Raw genomic sequence first — 25,126 nt, 5'->3', positions numbered from 1 at the left:
ATTTATATATTCAAGAAAGTGCTACCAGTAACCATAAAATGGGGGGAAAAAAAATCACCACTACACAAAGTAAGAAAACTACATTACGGTATCTTGATGCTCTTTACAGGGAACCAGCAGTCTTAACTTACCTTTCCTTCCAAGTTCAGTTGCTGCATTTCTTGGTCACTATTTCCTATTCCAATAAATGCGCATGGTTGAGACTCTTGTTCAGAACAACCATCGCGTTCCATTTGTTCTTTTTTTTTCTTCCATCCACTACCCATGAGATACACACAAGGAGGAGGGCAAAAAAACCTAAAACAATGAGGGGGGAGGAAACACAATGCAATTACAGTCAAGAAAGCACTTCCTTTTCTTGAACATACGAATACAAAATCATGTTGAACTACACCAAGTTAGCTCCTAAAGAAACATTTTGGGCAAGCCTTTTGTAATGCAAATAATAACCATACCCAGAGCACAGAAATCAATACTTCCATTTGTTCTGGTTAAGGTTCATCTAAATTGACATTACGCATTCACTTAGCCTAGATACTTTCAGATCAGGAAACATAAATTTTCACACAGCTCAGAGTTTTGAACATCTGCACTTAGAAAATGCAGTGTAGTCCAACATATACAAAAATACGGTATAACACCACAGAATCTGCAATTACTGCTTAGAGTCTACTCAAAATGATGCACTGTTAATTAATGACATCTTTGGTATGGATATCACTCTTAACTTCATTTGGTAACTAATCTGGAAAACAGAGCAGTGCCCAAAGTAGACACTTCCAAAATATTAATACAAGTAAGTAAAAGAATTAAAAGCAAAATGGATCATTGGTTTACCATGTATCTTACAACCTAAACACCTGCTGCATGTGGATCAAAGAACAATATACTATGTTCTTTTAACTCAGAGACAGCCAACAGGTTTGTTTTGTTAGTTGCCAATAACCTGCCCTCACAAATTCTTCCCACCTAGAATTACTTCCTTATAATTTTCTCGTAGCAGTTAGATTACTTCGAAGTCTAGCTCAAGCCCCACATTTTACCTAATTCAGAAGACCATCAATCTAGTTCTTATATAGGGGGTAACTCCTTCGCTCGATTACACACATTGACTTATACACACTTTAAAACATTTATTAACATGTCATGTCTCATCTAGGGGCCTGAAAACTCAAATACCGGCTAGGTAAGTAATCTAAATGAGTGACCAGGTGTACAATAAATAAGTAGAAATATTCTTTAATTACCCAAAGACGTATGTTCCTTCCCTTCTTTATTGAAACGGAAAACCCTCAAGGCAATTCCCACTTTGTATATAGTTATAAGCATAGAAATTTCTATCTTAGTTCTTTTAAGTTCACTGTAAGGAAAAAAAAAAAGCTTAACCGCAAAGATCATCACCCACTAGTGTGTGGCTCTGATGACAAGGAAGCAACTGAGAACTGCAAGCATTCCCATACGGCTGAACTAAGGGTGTGGAGGTCGCGTGTTGGTCACATCCTCCAATTTTCCAATAGTCACCTAAAATCAAGTTTTGTATGAAATTCCTAATTCTAAAATTGAGCAGCTAATTTATTATGCTTTTTTTTAACCACTTTTTAGGCCAACAATGTACAGAGTTTTAAAAAAAAGAAGTGCATCCATGCATATCTCACACACACACACGTGTGTGCACGCACAGAAACACACAGACACTGTCATGCTGGACGTGGTTCTCGGTCTCCCCTAAAGGTAGCAGAGTACCTACTTGTTTGCTTCCCTCTCAGCACCTACTATAATATTAACTGAATTGAATCAAAATAAACAATGGCATCCACATTTTGCTCAACTCTACCAAGTTAGTACTTAAGAGGTAATCTACACACAATTTATAAGAAGTGAGCTGGGTTTATTTAATTTTCACTAATTCACAAAAATTTACTACATTCCTAGTCTGTACCAGGCACTGGAAAAATATTAGTAGTTAAACAAAAATCCTCGTCCTAATGGAACTCATACTCTAACAAGAAGAGAATTTTTAAAATGTAGGTGACTAAAATAATGTATATACTTTAGCTGGTTAGGGAAAAAAATAAAGCAAGGAAGGGGTACTTAAAAATGTAGAAGACCAGACTGGCCAAGGAAAATTTCTTAAAGAAAGTGACCTTGAGTCAGGACCTAAAGCCACGGGTATCTGGGGAAGAGCATTTCAGAAGAGGGAAGAGCAATCACAAAAGCTCTGAAGCAGGGAGGACTGAAAGAGACAGCAGAGAAACAACAGGCCAGCGTGGCTGGAGTACAGAGGAGGAGAACCATAGGATACGAAGCCAGGGGTGCTGGGGAAGTAGACCTAGCAGGCTGAAAGGGTTAGGCTGAGTGAGGAGGAAAACCTTCTGAGGGTCTTCTCACACTTTTCTAAACTAAGAGAAGGGAATCAGAGCAGCTTTTTTGCCTGGATACTCTCCTTGTTGCCAAGAGCACAGAGGTCACAGCGGAGGCACTGGGCTCAGCTCCAGGTCACACCAAATTTGGAGGGATGCCTAGATTAGCTGGGCAAGTTCTGGAATTTGCTCATTCAAGTCTATACCAGGGATCCCTCTGGCCTCTAATGCTGGGAACCACCCAATACTTACCATGGCACAGACTCAAATTCCTAGCTGGCACACTATTAGGGAGCTGAGAAGCCATCAATTTTGGAAAACTTATCTCCTATTAGTATTTTATTGAGCACTGACAAATAACTAGGTCTCCTTAGTAAACTGGTATACCAGTTATAACACTTGCTGCATTTAGTATAGTGTACCAAATATAGTAATCAAATCCCAACAAGTTATCACAGAAGATACTTTTATTTCACATCTGGAAAGAGGTCTAAAACTGTTAAAGACTCAGTGAAAGTGAAAAAGAAAATGAAAGTCGCTCAGTCGTGTCCAACTCGTGCGACCCCATAGACTATACAGTACACGGAACTCTCCAGGCCAGAATACTGGAGTGGGTCGCTGTTCCCTTCTCCAGGGGATCTTCCCAACCCAGGGGTAGAACCCAGGTCTCCCACACTGCAGGCGGATTCTTTACCAGCTGAGCCACGAAGAAAGCCCAAACAACAGCAGTGCAGGTTTTCTCAAAAGTACTGTGATGAAGTGGTATGAAATCAACAGGGCATAGAATCAGAAAGATTGTCAAGAAATTCTTTATCACTTACAACACCGACTAAGGTTCTATACTGAAAGTGGTTTCCAGTCATGTAATAAATCTAAGAAAAACGAAGAGTCTTCAACCGTCTCTAAACTAGAGTTAGTTTTATATCAACTCTACAACTACTTTAAAAAAAGCTGTGATGCAAGAAAGTAGCAAATCCAATATAAACATTAAGATTATCTCATTTCTATGTGATGATGAAATCATATTTTAAACATCCCAATATTGCCACCCTCTAAAAAATCAGCTAATGAATCAAATCTTCATTTCCAGAGACTTCTGCAGTAATATAATAATCAAACAAAAGATAATCATCAATTAAAAAATTACAGACAAATGAAATTAAAGGAAGGAAGGGAAGGAAAGAATATCACCTAATTAACAGAAGAAAAATGAACTATATACCTTTATAGTAATATATGAATCGATGTTTTTAACTTGGACAGATGGTTAATATGTACCGAACAATTAGTGAGAAGTCTGAAATCAAGTGGTCAGCTTTAGGAGTTTAACAGCTGCTATGAAGCACATTTTATGAAACAGTGTACCTTTATTTTCTCATCTTTCCCAGGAGCTCCATCTAAGCAACTTAGGCACACAATGTTTTTACCTACCACTTGGTGGCGATACGCACACATTTATGATTTTATTCATTTCCTAAGTCAAACAATCAGTCTTTATTTTCAGAGAATGATTCAACAACTTTTCCCTCAAATCATAAGATGAGGTCTGGAAAATACCTTACAGATTCAAAGAAGTCTTTTTATTCAGCCCAATACATAATATTAGACAAAATCTAAACACATCATTTACATTATCTGACTATTTTGGCAGAATCATTACCCCTTGATGATTATTCATACTTCCCCTAACACAAAGTTGAAGAAATGCTAATACATCAAATGGCATTTCCATATCTTTAATGGAAATTTTCCTCTAGACAAAATAATTTTTAAAGTTTATTTTTTAATCTTGTAAAGAACGTCTTCATGAAAGGTTAAAACTAACCACTAACATAAGTGGGATACCAAATGTATTAAGCAAAGAAATATTCCTTATTAGGCACAAAAGTGAATTCTCAGAACAATTTAAATTTTAGGATAAAACTTCCTGCTCAAATATTTCTAGCATCATTCACTGGAATTATTTTGTAAGCCAAGAAGACTGTGGTCATGTCCCCAGGTTACCTCATGCCTAAACTTAGCAGCTTTTCAGAAAGGCCTGAATCTGATCAACAAGAAAGAAAGCAGATCTTCCTCTTTCTACTACACTCTATCAAGCAGTAAGGGACAAGACCTCTTCCAGTAAGAAGCCCTGATAATCACCCAGGAGACTGGCCTCTGTTAGCAGCCCCTGACTACTAACTAATACTTTTAAAAAATCAGTAATTTTTAGAAGTTTTTGCCTTTACTATAAAACTAGTGCCATGTCTCTTCTGGAAATGTTACTAACACAGTAAATATAAGAAAGTAGTTACTCTGGCATTTTTTTTTTTAATCTTTTCATTTTTTGGAGTCAGAAGCTTAGATTCCTTGATCCTTCCTTTCACTGAGGTTTTTAGATTTACTAAGCAATACCCAAATAATAGAAAGAAATTGAAAATAAATGCAACCATAATAAAAGACAATCACTAAATCACCTATTTTAACTTGATAAGCCACTATAGCTTTATATTTTTAACAGTGACTAGCAAACAGGAATCTTATCTGGGACTTTGAGAAGCTCTTCCCTGTTTGTATCTCCAGGTCTCACTTACCCACTTCAGTATTAAATGACATAGCGACTTTTAAAACTCTTGGCTTAAAGAGGCTTTTGCCTAGTACTTGGAATCTAACAGGTTGTCAGAAATAAAGAAGAGTTAATAAATGAATGAAAAGAAAACGTACTAAAATGGATCTTCAGAAACCCATGGGTGGGGAGAGGGAAGGCAACAGTGCCCAGGTGAGCAGCTATATGAGGGGCTTGTTAAATTATTTCTGTTTTCACTGTTGTTGTTCAGTCACTAGGTCGTGTCCGACTCTCTGCAACCCCATGGCTCCTCTGTATTTCACTATCTCCTGGCATTTGCTCCAATTCATGTCCATTGAGTCGGTGATGCCATCCAATCACCTCATCCTCTGTCGACCCCTTCTTCTCCCGCCCTCAATCTTTCCCAGCATCAGTCTTTTCCAATGAGTCAGGTGGCCAGAGTACTGAAGCCTGACCATTAGCATCAAGCCTTCCAATGAACATTCAGGACTGATTTCCTATAGGACTGACTGTTTTGATCTCCCTGCAGCCCAAGGGACTCTCAAGAGGCTTCTCCAGTATCACAGTACAAAAGAATCAGTACAGCACTCAGCCTTTTTTATGGTCCAGCTCTCAGAATATGTTGGCTGTCTAGGTTTGTCATAGCTTTTCTTCCAAGGAACAAGCATCTTTTAATTTCATGGTTGCAGTCAGTCTGCAGTGATTTTGGAGCCCAAGAAAATAAAATCAGTCACCACTTCCACTTTTTCCTCTTCTATTTCCCATCAAGTGATGGGACCAGATGCTATGATCTTAGTTTTTTAATACTAAGTTTCAAGCCCGTTTTTTCACTCTCCTCTTTCACCTTCATTAAGAGGCTCTTCAGTTCCTCTTTACTTTTTGCCATTACCATGATATCATCTGCATATGTGAAGTTGTTGATATTTCTCCTGACAATCTTGATTCCAGCTTGTGAGTCATCAAGCCCAGCATTTCGCATGATGTACTCTGCATAAAAGTTAAATAACCAGGATGACAATACACAGCTTTGACATACTCTTTTCCCAATTTTGAACCAGTCCGTTATCCCATGTCCAGTTCTAACTGTTGCTTCTTGACTCACACACAGGTTTCTCAAGAGACAGGTAAGGTGGTCTGGTAATCCCATCTCCTTAAGAATTTTCCACAGTTTGTTGTGATCCACACAGTCAAAGGCTTTAGCATAGTCAATGAAGCAGAAGTAGATGTTTCTCTGGAACTTCCTTGCTTTCTCCACAATCCAACAAATATTGGCAATTTATCTCCAGTTCCTTTGCCTCTTTGGAACACAGCTTATACATCTAGACATTCTCGGTTCACGTAGTGCTGAAGCCCAGCTTGAAGGATTTTGAGCATAACCTTGCTATATAGTATGTGCAATGAGAGCAACTGTATGATAGTTCTGAGCGTTCTTTGGCATTGCCCTTCTTTGAGACTGGACTGAAAACTCATCTTTTCCAGTCCTGTGGCCACTGCTGAATTTTCCAAATTTGCTGACATACTGAGCACAACCCTTTAAAAGAAGATGTTCTTTTCGGATTTTAAACAGCTCAGCTAGAATTCCATCAACTCCACCTCTAGCTTTGTTCACAGCAATGCTTCCTAAGATCCACTTAACTTCATACTCTAGGATGTCCAATTCTAGGTGAATGACCACATCATTGTGGCTATCCAGGTCATTAAGACCTTTTTTGTATGGTTCTTCTGTGTATTCTTGCCACCTCTTCTTAATCTCTTTTGCTTCTGATAGGTCCTTACTATTTCTGTCCTTTAGTATGCCCATCCTTGCATGAAATGCTCCCTTGATATCTCCAATTTTCTTGAAGAGATCTCCAGTATTTTCTATTCTATTGTCTACGATCCCATTTCTAAAGTCTCTGACCTTTTGTTTCCTCACTAATGCATTCCTATTTACAAGATTCTTCTAAGGATTAAAACTTTAAACATCTGTAAGGCATTTCCTGAACAATGTCTAGATCATGGCTGAATAAAGGGAAGCTGTTCCTCCCTCAGTCTCACTACGAGGTGCAACACTGGCCGTGAGAGCCACCTCAAGTAATGAAGGTATTAACTCGGTTTGTTTTGCTTAGGAGTTACAAAAAAAAAAAAGATCGTCTCCTATATTTACATGATGCCATGGGGCAGGGAGACCTGAATATCCAGTATCAACTTCATGCAAAAAGGGGCATTATCTTGATTTGGTTTCTATGTCCCAAACCATAGGTACCAACTTCTTCTAATATTTGAATCAGATGATTAAATTTCATGAGTAATCAGAAATTTAGAGAACTTGAATAACTAAAAAAGAACACTTGACAATATGAGTCCTAAATACTGCTTTCATCTCTCATCCTCTTTGATGATAACATTATCAACTAAATAGTTTCAGCTCAGATTTAGAGGACTTTTGAGAAACAGACTATTTAAAATTTTTTTAGCACATTAAATCAATGTACTCCATTTCCCTTCTCTTATGCATATGCTAAGATTTCCTTTATCTCACAAACTCACAAAGATTTTGTGGAATCACAGAGACTCCACTCATTCCTTTCAATCCAATACTTAAACCTGAGTTTTCATTCCGTCTTCCAGTTCAGTTTTATTACCTTTCGAGCCAACCCAAAAAATCTTTCATGTTCCTCCATAAGCAGCCTTGTCCACCAAAGCATGTTATTTTATTTATACTTAACATAAAAATGCTATCTCAAAGACAAAGACTTGAGAAATTATTAACAGGAAAATTCTAGGAACTAACTGAAAAAGCAAGTAACAAAAACCCACAAGTAAAATACTGAAATTTAAAAGATACTAAGGTAAACACTAAATATTAAAATCTCTTATAATCTAATTTTGGCTAATCTGATTTACGAGTCATTTCTGTAATGCCACATTCTCATAGTATGGGCACCAACTCCACTCTGCTGTTTTCCCCTTAACCTGAACAGGCACACAGCCACGGTGGAAAGGGCTGGGAGTACTTTTCTTCACAATCACTCCATAATTCAATTCTGGGGTTTGGTTAGGCCTTTTTCTTTTTAAAATGATAATACTGAGGTCATATTTCTTTATAAAACTACATTTTGCACCAAAAGGAAAACTACTTTTTGAATGAGCTAATGTACCACAGAAGTACTTAGGGAACACCACGCAGTCCTGAATAAAAATTATGGATTATTTCATTTTGTGAAATCAGGGATTTAGCCAGAGGATCTGTACTAAACAGAGCCAATAGAGACAAATCCTGTACTTTTCACTTTGTACTTGCAAATAACCCAGTAATAGAACCATTCTCTTACTTGCATACCAATACATCATTTGCAAATTCATGTGATAACTATTAATTAACTATCCACCAGAAAAAATAATCTTACCTTTTTTCATTTCCATATGACTTCTGCGCAACTTTTGCATGAAGAATAAGCACTGTTTGATCCCCTCGCTCTTTTAAATAATTTCGCATAGCTTCCCTAAAATAAAATATAAATATTTACTATTATAGGGGTAAGATTTGGAATATTACTATGTTCTGTAAAAAGAATGCTTAAAAACATTTCAAACAAGTAAATCTAAAATGAAAATAAAGCAAAACAAACCATAACTAAATTTTAAAAATATTATACAATGAGGAAATTAATATTGCTCATCTTCAACAGTATACTTTGTTCTCTGAAAAGAAGAAACTGTCCCTCACTATAGGAATTTATGATACAACTCAATTAAACCACAATTACAATTTATAGAGTAACTAGAAACACCAAGTACATTGCTTATTAGGCTTTAAACCCTTTGCAAAATTAATCATGTGCAATACTTTTGTATTTAATAATCAAATTCACCACTAATACGAGCCCCTCTCCTCCAGCTATTAGAATGAGTGTTTTTCACCAAATACAAAACCATAAGAAATCCTAGGCCATCCAAATTTATTATTACATGTTCTTAAAATAACAACCCTACAAAAGGAGGAAGAAAGGGCTATCATTTACATACAAACTCATAATTAGTCTCAATGATGTTACTAAACACAAAGTTTAATAAAGGGTAATTCAAATTAGGGAAAAACAATTAAATTTTGGAAAAATACAATGTTAATTGTTTCAGGTATAAAGTACTCCAACTATCCATTTATTACGCAAATGCTGTATAAAAAGTTCAATGTCTTAAAAATATTTATCAATTATTTTGCTAAGCAATACAACAGAATACATAGAACCCAAGGTCTACACAGATCAAACTTTCACATATAACACATTCCAAAATTAAAGCAAAAGGGCTTCAAAATCAATCATCAAGAAGCACTTTTAATAAACTGAATACTATTTTATTTATAAGTAAAAAGACAAATGTACAAGAGGACGGCTACAGATTAATGAAAAGTGAAGTGAAAGAGTTAGTCGCTCAGCTGTGTCTGAATCTGTGCTACCCCATGGACCGCCAGGCTCCTCTGTCCTCGGAATTTCCCAAGCCAAGAATACTGGAGTGGGTTGCCATTTCCTTCTCCAGGGGATCTTCCGGACCCAGGGACTGAACGTGGGTCTCCCACATTGCAGGCAGACTCTTTACGGTCTGAGCCACTAGGGAAGCCTATAGAATAGTAGTAAGTTATCAAACGTGGGGGATTTACACTTGTAGCCCTCAGAATAGAAGTGGCCTGGGGCATATCTCTTAACCTCATCTAGCTTGGTTTCTGTATCTGGTAATAAGAATAATGCTGACATAATAATAGAGCGGTTGTGGGTAAATGAGATAATCTAGATGACAATGCTTATATTTACTAATTCAAGGCAGAAAAGGTAACGCTGGAATCTAATAAATTAAGAATTAATCCTTACCACAGGAACAAAGCTCAAAGTCCAGTAAAGACAGTAAAACATTTGGAAAACAAATTGTAATGAAATACATAGGTCAAATAGAGGTATGACCAAAAAGTTCCAATAGGGAGTACCCATGTGAAGGAGGGCAGAGGTATAAAGGGCCCCGAATCGATCCCTGGTCCGGAAGATCCCGGTGCTGCGGAGTGACCAAGCGCATGCGCCACAACTACGGAGCCCTCGCTCGAGAGTCGTGCTGCAAGTACTGAAGCCTCTGTGCCCCCGAGACCGTGCTCCCCAACGAGAGACGCCGCGGTAAGGAGAAGCCTGTGCACTGCAATGAAGAGTCCCCACTTGCCGCGGCTAGAGAAAAAAGCATGTGCAGCAACAAAGACCCAGCACAGCCAAAAATAAATAAATCTTAAAAAAAAAAATTAAATACTAAATATAAAAGTTAATTCAAATACCACCCTAAGACAGATGATGATAAAAGCAATAGCAGGTAATAAAATTCTTAAAATACCTATAAAAAAACTTAAAATCTTAAAAAAAAATCCATCTCTTTGAAACTGGGGAAAGATCATTATTTAATTTTATCCCAAAGTGAAAGTGTTAGTTGCTCAGTCCTGTCCAACTCTTTGCAACCCCATGGACTGCAGCCCACCAGGCTACACTGTCCATGGAGTTTTCCAGGCAAGAATACTGAAATGGGTTGCCATTTCCTTCTCCAGGGAATCTTCCCAACCCAGGGATAGAACCTGGGTCTCCCACATTGCAGGCAGATTCTTTACCATCTGAGCCACCGAACCCCATTACCAAAAAACACCACGCTGTGATTTCCCTGGTGGTCCAGTGGCTAAGACTCTGCAACTCCAAAGGAGGGGGTCGGAGTTTGATCCCTGGTCACAGAATTAGATCCAACACATTGCAACTAAGACTGTGCATGTGGGCAACTTAAAAAAAGATCCCACATGCAGTAATGAAGACTGAAGATCTCACAAGGTAAAACTAAAGAAACAAAATCAATCAAAATAAAAGCGCCATGCTGTGGAATCTGGATTTTCAATGTACACAAAAGGCAACCTGAGATCTTGAGGGTTTTTTTTTATTAAAGACATACAGTCAATTTTCTTTTTTGGTTAATTCTAGTGGTGAAATAGGGAAAGGACTTAAGAAAGAACAGAGGAAAACTTGAAATAAGGCTGACACACTAAGAAAGAGCTAATAGAAGATAGTACAGGAGAAGACAACTTTTAAGACTTCTGTTTCAGGAAAGGCAAGTGTATAATAAGTTCCATTATATTTGACAAACTTCAACTCTGAAATGCCCCAGAACTCCAAGCTGGAAGTATTCAATATGTTGTTGGAAATAACCACCTGTAGTTCCAGAGAAGGATCTGGGCTGGAAAAGTAGGGTTCATTGGAATATAGCTCACATCCAAAGACATGGAAATGAACGAAATCCCTCAGAAAGAAAACACAGTGATAGGAATGTCAAGAAGAAAACGTATAAAAGGAAATGAAGAAGAACCAGTAAGGGTAGAACTGAAACTGTCTATTAGATGCTAAGGCCGGAGACAACCTCAAAAGAAGGTAACAATCGAGGGTGAGATGCTGCAGAGGTGTAAGTCTCTTTAATTTTAGCAAGAAGTCAGCCACCAGATAACCAACAGCCTTACCAATTTTTGTAAAATGAGAGCCTGCCGTGATGTCTAACAGGTAAGAAGGCGGCCACAGGTACTACTGATATTTGAAAATACTCTCTAGAGAATGGAGAAAGAAGCTAACAATGTAAATGACTGAAAATCTGTATTGAAGGACTGGCTGATGTTGAAATTCATAAATGATAGTGACAATTCCCGTTAACATTCCAAGGAAATACAGCACATTTTCAAACCTGCTGGGCAGTGGACAAGTGGTGTGGCGTGGAGAGGATAAGGATAGTGCAGGATCTGAGGGGCTACTAAGTCACGTGACTGACCAGTGTGCAAGGGGGATAAGGAAACAAAAGCCAAGCCAGAAGGTCAATATCTTGACAAAACTGACACAGAAGTCCAGTCACTGGCATAAAATGTGAATAGTTGCAATATACTTGAAAAAATTTTTTAAGAAACAATTTCAAATATATTTCCCCACACTGAATTCTACTTGCATTATAGTCTCTATTATATTATTTCATAATTACTTAGTGCGTCAGATGTCAGGGCTTTCTCCTTGTCATCCCAAACAGTATGCAAAGCCTCTAAGACACACTATTAGGCACATTTTAGACATGGAGGAACAGTTAAGTAACTTTCCAACATGATACTGAAGTCTCTAGATTCAAACTTAGGCAGTCTGGCCCTTGAAGACAAAATCAATATTATTAGATATTTTGCACTGGTTATGAGCCCAGTTTTGGTATGAAACAGGGGTCTGAATCTTAACTCTTATCAATAACTAAGCCTGAGTTTTCTCACCTGTTCAAAAAAATGACATTAACAGCTCACATTGTGAAAAATATTTTAAATTAAGTATCCCCACAAACTGACAAATATCAAGGGTCAGGAAACACTACCTATTATTATTTTCTTAGAAGAGCAGGAGGAAGGGGGCAGGAGGTAGAGACTGGAAGACTTCCACTTAAGTTTGACGGAAAACTTGAAAAGGACCAGGAGGTGAAGGATCAGGTGTTTCACCCGACTTGCAAGGCACGAGTGTTTGCAAGCATAACAGGTAAGTTACACTTTTATCCATCTTCCCATTAAAGATTTATTGAGAGCCCATTACCTCCCAGGCGCTGGTTATCATGCTAGCTGCTCATATTGGAAATAACTGTTCACAATGTCATCATGACAAGAGTACAGATCTCAACACATTTATGATGAATGCAAGATAGCACCAGTTTTCCTTGTCTTTTCCCTTCATATTTACAATACAAATTCTTGAAAAAGCAACTGAAAACTTTAATAATAGTTGTTCTGTAACAACAATTTAACAAATAGCTTCTTCAACAAGAAAAACACCAGTTTGTTAAGAGAATATCAAACATTAAAATTATGTTCTCTGGCAATTGTAGGTTGATAGTTCTATATTGAAATCTTAAAGAGCCATTATAAAAAATTAAGGCAATATACTCAAACACAATTAAAAAGTAAAGCCCATGAAGTGATAGCCCATATGCTCTTCACTCAAACAGAGTAGAGTTTGTTCAAATGAACAGGGTTTCAATTTAGGCACTGCTGACATCCTGGGCTAAACAATTCTCTATTGAGAAGGGGCTGTGCAGTACATTGGAGGGTGTTTAGCAGTTATCTCTAACTTCTACCAATTAGAAGGCAATAGCACCTTTCCTCCATTTGTGACAACCAAAAATGTCTCCAGATATTGCCAAATATCAGAGGGGTGGGGCAATTCACCTGGGCTGAAAAAAAGTGGATTAAAGAAAACCAGAATTGTTCCTTCCAACAGGAAGATGAGAAAATCATCCACTGTCCTTTGAAAAAAGAATGAGGGAAATTTTATCATTTGAAAACAATAGATGCGCTCTAAGAACGTTACCAGTAGAATAACTACTTTGTATTACTGAATTATTAAAAAAAAAAACAAACCAGTAACAATAAAGCTGAAACTCATAATCTGTTATAACAGTTACTATTTAACAAGTTCTGAAGTTTATGTATTCTTTATTTCATTCCATAATTCCTTATAAAATATTCACTCTGAATGGAAGTCAATTAAAAATTATTTGAAGAAGAGCATGGAGCAACTATTTTTGAGTTTACTTACTTAAAACACATTTAGCTTAAATATTTAGAAAAGCAGAAATTTTTATCAATATTTTTACTAACATGAAATCATGGCAAATGCCATTATAATTTGACATGGTTAAACTATCATTTTGTCAACCTTCCAACTCTTTTTTCCTTTACAAATGTGTACTTCTTTTATATCGCAAGCAAAATTCGAAAAAGAATGTCCTTAATGGTGCTAACTCCTAATCATCTGAAAATAGCACACTTACTTCCTCACCATATTCAGTTAAGTCGCCATGACTGCGCCAAAGGGTGTGTAAGTGATTTAAACCACACACATGCGTGTGAGTGTGAGTGTGTGTGTGTGTGTGTGTGTGTGTGTGTGTATGTGTGTGTGTGTGTGTGTGTGTGTGTGTGTGTGTGTGTGTGTGTGTGGACTCTGGGGAAGGCATTTGAGCTGGGAACTAACCAGAGCCAATCCCAAATACTCAAGGAGAAAAGCAGCCCACCAAGACAGAAGGTCGAAACTGTCACCCTTACCAATGGGATCAGTCTCTGCACTCCGCAAATTGATTTTTGTCACTTGTAAAATCCAAATAATAAAGGTTCCAACATGAACTGTCTGCTGGTAAAGAAACTTATTTCTGTTGCATTAAGTAATTCCACACACACGCCCAATACCTGCAAACATTTCAGAGAGCTGCAGAGTATAGTTTGAGAAAAACTGGGAGGCCTGGCATGCTGCAGTCCATGGGGTCGCAAAGAGTCGGACACGACTGAGCAACTGAACTGAACTGACTACAGGCCACAGAAAACCATGCCAGTTGTTTCTGTATCTCAATATAAAACCTGGTTATTCTGTGTTTTTAATCTACAGTTAAGTAAAGTCAGTTATACCTGTGATTCACATTAAGGGGATATTTTCAAGAGACTGGGATGCCCTTGAAAGTTAGCATTCAATTCCTACCATATCTATTCATCTATATATCCAGAAGAATGCAGTATTTTTAAAAAGTGAAATGTTGAACAGTATATAGTATTAACTATACTTAATCAAAAATATTAACTCTGTATCAGTAAAACAGTACTTTTAGAACACTATCTAAAAGATCATCCTCTAAATAACAACATACTTTTTTAACTACTGTTTAATTTGGAAGACAGGGATTAGAATAGGGTAGGTTTAAAAGATTATATTTTTTTAAAGATTATTTTTTTAAAGGAAGAAATTCTGAATTAAACTGTCCAACTTCCATACACGCCCAGAGATACAAAATTCCTTATCATTCTGCATGAAGGATTTCTTTAGCAGTTCTTACAGCTCGGGCCTGTTTATGATTGATTCCTTTTCAGTTTCTTATGTCGAAAACTGTCTTTGTTTTTTCCTTTGCTGGCAACCTAGAATTCTAGGTTGCCATATTTTTCCCCCTTGAGAACTTTAACACTCTTGTTCCACTGTCCTCTTTTTCCTAGCAAGGTTTCAGATGAAAAAACTTCTGTCATGCTATCTAACTTTGTTCCTCTGTATATGATGTATCATTTTTCTCTGTTGCATTTAGTATTTTATCTTTATCACTGAGGTTAAGCAGTTTGATGATGATGTGTTTCCAGGAAAAAAAGGTAATAGTTTTTGCACTTGGGGTTCACTGAGTTTTAGAACTGTTATTTTATTTTATAGTTTTCACCAAATTTAGAAAATTTTCACTCATTAACTCTTGCAACCCACTCCGGTACTCTTGCCTGGAAAATCCCATGGATGGAGGAGCTTGACAGGCTACAGTCCATGGGGTCGCAAAGAGCTGGATACGACTGAGCGACTTCACTTTCTTTTTCTTTCTTTCCCCTTCAACAACTTCAATGACATGTGTATTGGTCCATTTGAAAATACAATACAGTTCACTAATGATCTTTTTCAGACATTTTCTCTGTGTGCTTCATTTTGGATAGCTTCTATTGGTATGCCTTCAGGTTTACTAATTTCTTCTTCAATAGCATGTATCTGTGATTAATACCACAAGTGTACTTTTTCATTTAAATAGTTTAGTTTTCATCTCTACAAATGTGAATTGGATCTTCTTTTTTTTTAATCTTCCATGTCCTTTATTTAACTTCCACTCTCTCTTCCAGCTCAGGGATCTGCAATTACAGCCTATAGGCCAAATGGAACCTACCACCTATAGCAGAAATAAAGTTATACTCCAGTATACAGTAATGTCCATTCATTTAGACATTGTCTCTGGATACTTTTGTGCTACAACAAAGTTGAATAGTTACAACAGAGGCTGTTCAGGCCACAAAAACAAAAATATTTACCATTTTATCCTTTGACAAAAATTTTATACAGTCCTGATCTTAGCTTCTCAAACATAAAGAAGACAAATATAATTAACAGTCTTAATGCCTTTTTCTATTATCTGTGTCATTTCTGGGTTAGTTTTAATTGACTGGTTTTCCTCATTATGAACCATTTTACTACATTTTTTAATGGCTGGTTATTTTGACCATATGTTAAGACACAATGAATTTTACCACCTTTCTGAGTGCTGGATATTTTTCCATTCTTTAAATATTCTTGAGCTTTGTTCTAGTTCTAAGTTAAGTTATTTAGAAAATGTTTGATCTTTTCAAACTTGCTTAAGGTTTTTAGGTGAAACCAGAGCAGCATTTAGTCTAGGCCTCATTTTGTACCACTGAAACAACTCTTCTGAATACTCTAGTTGATGCACTTGTGAATGATGAGATTTTTTTCCCACTCTGACTACTGGCAACAGGCACAATTCAAAGAACTGAGAGAGCTCTAGGAACTCTTTCCTCTAATTCTTTAGGTTTATCTTCCCCCAGCCTGGCGTAGTGTACTCACACAGATGTTCAATAGTCAGCTCAAGACTACAGCGGACCCTCTAAAGATCTCTGAAACTCTGCATAGCTCTTTCCTCTCCAGTTCTCTGCCCAAAGAATTCTGACCACTTTAATTAGCCTCCTTACATTCCCAGTTCATCTCCACAACTCAAGGTGCTTAGCAGGCTCCAGCTGGATTCCCCTTCATACATCATACACTGGAAACCTACTCCAGGCACTAAGCTGGGGCTCACCTCATTTGTCTCCTCAAGGGTCACTGTCCTGTCTTGCCTGCCGTCCAATATCTTGAAAACTGCTGTTTCATATATTTTGTCCAGGTTTTTAACTGTTTCAAGCTGAAGAGTAATTCCAGTCCCTGTTACTCCATCTTGGCCAGAAGCAGAAGTCCTAAAAGCTATTAAAATTTTCTAACCAGGGAAAACTGCTTAAAGGGTAAATGGAAAGCCATGGTAAAGCAGATGGGACCTAATTATATCATTGCATACACTTAAGGAAAGGAAAATCTCCTTTCCTTATATTATTACCATTTATTATATTTATTTATAATATCTATACATTGTGCGGATTGCTATTTTTATGGAGATAACTAATTTATTCATCAAAATATATCTTATTGTTAGGAGTCACTCAAAACTACTGCTGCTGGTAATGAAATGAAAGTATTTATCTAATAATATTATTTATCTAATAAACTTTAAATTTCAAAATGCCTATCATGTGAATTAAACAAATTCCAGTAGAATTTCTTCAAGATATATAAAAACAAGTAATTAACAATATGTTTACATGGACCTGTGACATAAGTTATATTTTCCCAACCCACTTGATCTGAAATATGTCTTAAAGATATTTTTAAATTTTGAATTTGAGACATAAAGTTACAAAAGTAGTACAAACAATTCCTAGTCTCCATTTCCCTCAGACTAGCAAATGTTAACATTTTACCATATTTGTATATTATGCTTTTAAAAGCATTTAAGAGCACGTTATAGACATAAAACCACTTTACCCAAAATACTTGTGTTTACTGCCAAAAAACATTGTCTTATACAATCACAAAGCAATTATGACTGATACAATACTTCCACAATAGATTTTTATTCAGATGTTTCCAACTGTCCCTCTAATATTCTTTACTGGGGGGTGGAAGTATGAAGCAGTGTTGAGAAACTCTGAACTCAGGCCAAATCAGGATAGTCTCCATTTTGTCTGTTATTTTAATTAAGCTGAGCTGGAACATGGACACACCACTCATTTACATAGTCTATCGCTGATTTGGGGACACAAGAACAGAGCTGAAAAGTCACAACAAACTCAGTGTGACCCAAAGAGCCTAACTCTATCCGATCCATTAGAGAAAATGTTTGGCAACTCCATCCTTAGAGCAAAAGAAAAATGTGTTCCTGGTCCAGTTTAGGTAAATCTGTCATGTGTAACCTAGCTGTTGTGACCTTTGGGGTTCCTTTACTCTGGTACTCTGCAGTCTTTATTTTTCATAATCTTAAACATTTTGAAGAGTAAATGCTGTTTACTTTATAGGATGTCCTTCCATCTACATCTGTCTGACGGTTTCCTTAAGCTTAGATTTAAGCTTATGCATTTTTGGCAAGAATCACACAAAGTTATACTGTGATTCTTCATGATGCATGTGAAATTTATTTGTCCATTATTGGTGATGTTAATTTTGGACATTTAATTAAGGTGGTGTCTGTCAAGATTTCCTCAGTCATGTTACTATTGTTCTCTTTATAGTTAACACATATTTTGTGAGATATGCTTGTACACTATAAAAAAGCCTGTTTCTCATCAGACTTTAAACCAGTAGTTTAAACATTCACTGATGACGTTAGCATGAAATGATTATCACTGTAGTGGTTGCCAACGTGTGGTTTCCCAGTTTCATCATTTCTTCTACATTTATTAGGTGGAATTCTTCTGTAAAGGGAAGCTACCTCCTTTCCTCTATTTATTTAATTATTTAACACAGTGTAGACTTCTAAACTGTCATTTTATTTTATGAGTTTTAATCTACTATTGTCATTATTTATTTTGATGACCAAAGTGTCCATGATTTGGCTAAAAGAAGCCTCTTCAAACTAGCTCCCTTTGTGCGTCTTTCTGGCACGTCCCCATCATTCTTTGAGTGAAACAGCTTTTTTAATAATGGCAACAATGTGGAAATGACCCAAATGGCCATCTGTGTGAATTAAATAAAGACTGGTGGGAAGACAATGAAAAATTATGAAGACACTAGAGAGAGCAAGGTAGAAGATCTACAGTTAACAGAACAATGGTAAAGTATGATGCTAGACTTTAAAAAGAAAAAAAAAGACAAGTCTCTGTTTACACATGCATACAATTTTCTTGAAAGATATTAACAAGGCAGGGTAGCATTATCTCCAGGACTATAGCTGTGGAACTGAGCATCTTACTTTTTATTTTCTAATCACTGGCTATCAGAAATTTTTTAAAGTATTTTCAAGACTAACACTTTTAATGTGTAAAATGCACACTGTAAAAATTATATAATTAGAACAGTATAATATTTATAGTCTCATTAAAATGTATAAAATCTGTTCTAAAATTCTTTCTAAAAGCATTTAAGTATCTTTCAATTCCCAGTTGTAATCAACAAACTGTGACTGGCTAATGAAACTAGATAAAGGAAACCATCGTTATGCTGTAGTCCTTGTTACATTAACTATATAATATTCTATATTAACTCTTGAAAGGTTTCATTTTCCCTTTGAACTGTATCATCTTATCTTGTTTTATGTAGGAGAGAAAAGGGGGTGATACAAGGAAGGGAAGATGGAAATAGGCTTATGATCTAGATACCATTATGTGAATAACTTCTTTTCAATAAAACCTAACAGAGTTTCCAGGATCTAACACTTTCATAAAATGTTTGGGTAAAAGACTAATATAATGCTTACCTAGTGAGTCGTTTAGGTGGAGGCCGCTCACCAAATTTTCTAGAAGAAATAAGAAAAAAAAAAATTAAATAGCCTATATGACACACTGTGCAGTATTTTAGGTACCATGAAACCTCCTTTATGACTTATACTTCAACCCTACTAAAGACCACTGTAAAAAGAAATCCTCCAGTAAACACCAGCACTCAGTAGTAACAAAATACAGACTTTAAAAGTGTTTCTAAACAACAGACCCTAGAGAGGCCTGACACATCTACAGGCTGAGTGTGTGTTACACTGACTAGATGAGGATAGCAGGTACTTCTCAGAGACACCTTGCTAAAACATCTAACAAAAGACGATCTTCTAGTCTCACATAATCTGTAGCACTCAAAAAATCCCTCACAGCCCATGGGGGTGTGGAACTCACAGATGTTTACCATGCGGCAAGCATTATGTTATACCTTTTGTTAACCCTTTTTAACCATTATTAAAATAATTCTGGAAGGCACATACCAACCCATTTTAAAGATGCAGAAAGCAACTTGCCCAATATCACAAAGTAAACTAAGTGGCAGGCAGAGTTAAGATTTAAACCCAGATGTTGACTCATTAATTAGTTCACAACATGTGGCCCTTCAAAAAGAAATACGCTAAATATTCTAGCATAGAACCACTGAAAGACAGTAACATTGTTTGTGAGAGGACAAAGAGAAAAGCACAAGCAAGGATTGGCACAGTTTAGGTTGGAATTAGAATACAGTATGGGTGGTAAGAGAGGCTCCAAGAGTAAGATTAGCTGAGTTCAAATCTATGATTTAGTGTTTATTTCCCATGCAGCCCTGAAGTTTTCTGACTCTAGTTCAGTTTCTTCCCTCATCTGCAAAACTGACAAAAGTGGCTGTACTAACCTCAAGGAGCTGCTGAGGATTAAAAGTGCTAACTAACACATAGAAGACAGAGAACACCTGGAATTATTATTAGTAAATGCTAGTAATTATTACTGTTTTCTAGTTATTAAAGTTAAGCGAAAATAACTAAAGATATCAAGTGTGATATTAATAAAGATAAACAAGTATAAGAGGAAGAAGAAACTAATCCTTATGTGATGACCTCTTGTCTCCTCTGAAATAAAAAATGAGGTCTTCTGAAAGCCATGTTAGAGGTACACAGCACTTGAAGAAAAAGATCAATAGAATTTTTCTTTCTTTTTAAAGCCACACTGCAGTTATAAATAGGTTAAGTGACTTGTTCATAACCAGTTATAGGTTTGAGAAGCCTAATTTGGACTTAAGAGTTCTCTACTGTATTTGTGGTATTTCACATAACTATTAACTTGATGACAAAAGTCTTAAAATCCCATGTAGTTCATTCTGTTGAATAATTTAATGTTCTATGGCACTGTTTACGAACTTGGCTTATAAAAAATTGCCATCTGTGACTTTGAATATTTTGGTATTTCAGTTAACCCTAAAATACTGAAAAGTGGCTTTAATCGAAACAGCACCCCGAAATGAGTAAATAATCCCAAGTTTTTGTCAGAAGGATTAATAGTAAGTAGTTCTCTTTGGTTTTTACCCTACAGGAGAGCCCACTTTAGGCACCAGGATTCAGCAGTAACGTAACAAAGCCGCTGCAGCGCACAGCAGGGCACACGAGCCTGAACCACTGGCTGCTCTACGACGGGAACTCCAACTATGGAGTTAGAGGCAAAATCTGCTCCTGAAACTTTCCACAGGGAAGGGTTTTTTTTTTTTTTTACATTTTTGAGACTGATTAAATTTACCATTGCACCATATGATTAAATTTAAAAAGTGCCTCACTAGGTGGGATTTAGTATATTTTACAAAGCCCAAAAAGTTTAAGAGAATCTTTAAATTACTTCTTTGCATAAATATATTTAAGAATAGAGTCACACTTTATAAAGAGAAGCAAAGACTGTAGAGAGAATCTAAGAGCTTAAAATGGTGAAAATTTTAGAGAGACACAGCTAACAAATGAGATGAAACTTTTCAGTTAGAATCATGATACTACTAACCATATTAGCTAATAACTCTGACCATCACACATCCTTTGGAATCTAACACATAATTTAACATAGGTCTATTATATGACCAATAAGATCCACTGTTCTCAAAATTCAAAAACAAATTTTTGTTTTCTGGTACTCTGAAATGCTTTAAAAATCAACTGGATGTTGACTCAAATATCTGTCTACATTCTTTTTTGGAACTACCCATTAGATACAGTCAACAATCATATGGTATGCTTGTGCAACGTCACTCCTGCCCCATGGAAACCATGAAGGAGAGATTTGCCTGTTGAGCTTGAACAGTATTTCAAAATGATGCACTGTTCTATCTGGGTGCTATCTGAAGGTAAGAAATCTTATAAATGATAGTAAGATTAAATCACTTCTTCAGTGTATAATAAAGCATCTCCAGTAAGTGTCTGTAAACTCAATCCTCTCTTTAATGCATAAGCCATCACACTTCTACCGTTCTCATTAAACCTAATGGTTACTATATCTAACAGGATGGGAGAAGGGTGATAAAATGGGTCTCCTGAAGATAGAAAGCCTAGAGATAAACCCACGCACCTATGGGTACCTTACTTTTGACAAAGGAGGCAAGAATATACAATGTGACAACGACAGTCTCTTCAGTAAGTGATGCTGGGAAAACTGGACAGCTACATGTAAAAGAATGAAATTAGAACACTTCCTAACACCATATGCAAAGACAAACACAAATGGATTAAAGACGTCAATGAAAGACAAGAAACTATAAAGTCTTTAGAGGGAAACAGGCAGAACACTCCATGACATAAAATCACAGCAAGACCCTCTATGACCCACCTCCTAGAATAATGGAAATATAAATAAATAAACAAGTGAGGCCTAATTAAACTTAAAAGCTTTTGCACAGCAAAGCAAACTATAAACAAGGTGAAAAGACAACCCTCAGAATGGAGAAAATAATAGCAAATGAAACAACTGACAAAGAATTAATATCCAAAAATATACAAGCAGTTCATACAACTCAATACCAGAAAAACAACCCAATCAAAAAGTGGGCAAAAGACCTAAACAGACATTTCTCCAAAGGAGACATACAGATGGCTAATAAATACATGAAAAGATGCTCAGCATTGCTCATTAGAGAAATACAAATCAAAACTACAGTGAGATATCACCTCACAAGGGTCAGAATGGCCATCATCAAAAAATCTACATACAATAAATGCTGGAGAGGGTGTGGGGAAAAGGGAACCCTTTTGCACTGTTGGTGGGAACGTAAATTGATACAGTCACTATGGAAATTCCTTTAAAAACTAGGAATAAAACCACCATATGACCCAGTAACCCCACAACTAGGCATATAACCTGAGTGAAAAAGACACGTGTACCCCGATGTTCACTGCAGCACTATTTACGATAGCTAGGACATGGACGCAACCTAGATGTCTGTTGACAGATGAATGGACAAAGAAGCTGTGGTACACATATAGAATGGAATATACTCAGCCATAAAAAGGAATGCATTTGAGTCAGTTCTAAAGAGGTAGATGAACCTAGAGCCTATTATACAAAATGAAAGTCAGAAAGAAAAAAATAAGCATCATGTATCAACACATAAATATGGAATCCAGAAAGATGGTACTTATGAAACTATTAGCAGGGCAGCAATGGAGACACAGAGAACAGACTCATGTGAACACAGGTGGTGGGGGCAGGAAGGAGAGGGTGGGATGTGTGAACAGAGTAACACAGAAACATATATATTATCGTATGTAAAATAGACAGCCAACTGGAATTTGCTGTGTGACTCTGGGAACTCAAACTAGGGCTGTGTAAAAACCTAGAGGGGCGGAAAGCAGAGAGGTGGCAGAAAGGTTCAAGAGAGAGAGAAAGGCATATACAGGTGTGCCTATGGCTGATGTATGCTGACGTATGGCAGAAACCAACACAGTATATCTTAGAGCAATTACCTTTCAACTAAAAATAAGTAAATTTAATTATTAAAAATAAAAGGACTTCTCTGAGATTATTCATAAAAGTGTTTAGTAGGTTCACAATGCATAACTCTGAAGCTAACAACTGAACTAGATTCTAATTATTCAGTTAAATTCATAGATCTACATATTTAAAACTGTCAACTTATACCAAGATACTATATGCACCCTTTACTTATCAAAAGCCACTTTGCTCTACTGATCTGATGTACAATACAGGAATTATTGCACAATAATTCCTGAAGTGATGTACAACACTTCAGGAATTATCTTCTGCAGAAAGAAGGCCCATCTTTAAACATGAGTGAGTCAAGAAAATTCATGATGTAGTATTTATATTATATAATCAAAATAACCAGTTTTTAGCAGAAATGACAAGTCAGACAATTACTCAGACACTGATAATAATTTAAAGACTAAGTCCTATTCCTCCCTTTTGCAGTAGGGAGTAAGGACACTACAAAATTTTAATCTTTACTTCTAATCTATTTTTAAAACAAGATGTCTATTGACATGTGTTGACAACTGAAAACCAGAAATAAATTGGATCAATCAAGTTTAGACCACTCTTCTGTAAGACACTTAAGATGTGCATGATACAAGTAAAAATGCAAAACAAACAAACACTAAATCCTTCACTATCTAGGGACACCTTTGATTTTATCAAATACTGAGTTAATTCCTCATTGTACAAAGAATCATTGCTATCCAATTTATCTTTCTGATACTACAGGTTGTCAATATCTCACTTGCATGAATAGGTTTCTCAAATTTTATGTACAATATATAAAGCATATTTTGATTAATCATAACAATATAAATCCTGTAATATATTTAAAAGAAAAGTTATAATTCTGGAGTTTTTTTTAAGTAACAAGCAAAGGTTAGCTTATGTAAAGTTGATTACACCTACATCCTTTTCCTCTTCCAATCTATATGCTTTTCCCTCAGATTGGGATTGGCGAATAAAACACCAAACCTATGTGCCATCATCAGTTAGTTATGCTCATATAACATATGGCTCAAGAAAGCTTACGCTGTCCAAAGTATATATGTTGCAAGTATAACTTTAGGTTAGCAAATTCATTTTACTTTAATTTTACTAGCTTTCCCTTTCTCATATAACAATGATCTTTTACTCAAAATAGAGTTAGGGAAAATATTATTATAACTATCTGTTTTCATTCACCTTGCAGTGTTGAAGATTTTTCAGAAGTTTCCATCAATCACTAAATATACCTCCTCCTTATACAAGATTCCCACATATCCTCCAATCCATTAGAATTTTCAAGTAAGTAAATGACTTGAACTTTACATACTTTTTTCACTTCTTTTTTGCTCATGGTGGACATGTAATATTGTTTCCCCCACAACAGATACATTTCTTCTATATTAACCAATCTGTTAAGGAAGTATATGACCACAAACATATTGAGGATAAACATGATAAAGTTATCACAACTTCACCATCTTAACACCTTTTCTAGCTAACAGATGCTTCACATGAGAAAAATCAAGTCAAAAACCAAAAGGTGAGGTATGGAAAGAAAAGAAAAAACTTTGAATATAGAACAATTTAGTAATTACACTGCTAGGATATTGTCTAGCAATGATATTAGAACTTTTGAGTTTCTAGATGCAAAAGCCAGCTCAAATCATGTGGGAAACTATTCTGCCCTTGGGTGTAGAACTAGAAGTAATTTCCTCCATTATTTTGAATTTCACAAATTTTCTGCTTAATGCAGAAATGAGATTAAAATAAATTATTAACTCAAGAAACATCAAAGAGAGCATGAACAATCCAAACTCCTAATTAAGTCAAACTTCATGCAGATACAACACTGAATGG

The 25,126-nt window shown here is 36.2% G+C and overlaps 1 protein-coding gene across 14 annotated transcripts in view; it reads right to left on the bottom strand.

Annotated features, from left to right (window-relative positions):
- RBPJ (recombination signal binding protein for immunoglobulin kappa J region) overlaps positions 1 to 25,126 on the bottom strand; it is a 230,795-nt gene that overhangs the window by 21,409 nt on the left and 184,260 nt on the right. For all 14 annotated transcript variants that reach the window (XM_065907071.1, XM_065907080.1, XM_065907081.1 and 11 more), the window contains 3 exons: positions 19,285 to 19,323; positions 8,316 to 8,411; positions 132 to 297 (listed from right to left, as the gene is read on the bottom strand). In XM_065907071.1, coding sequence (XP_065763143.1) covers positions 132 to 297; positions 8,316 to 8,411; positions 19,285 to 19,323 — 301 coding nt within the window. The remainder of the gene's footprint in view (positions 1 to 131; positions 298 to 8,315; positions 8,412 to 19,284; positions 19,324 to 25,126) is intronic.

This window comes from Muntiacus reevesi, chromosome 16 (assembly GCF_963930625.1).
Source record: "Muntiacus reevesi chromosome 16, mMunRee1.1, whole genome shotgun sequence".
NCBI lineage: Eukaryota > Metazoa > Chordata > Mammalia > Artiodactyla > Cervidae > Muntiacus > Muntiacus reevesi.
Note: the sequence above shows the minus strand (reverse complement) of the source record. Positions and strands in the feature narration are given on the sequence as shown.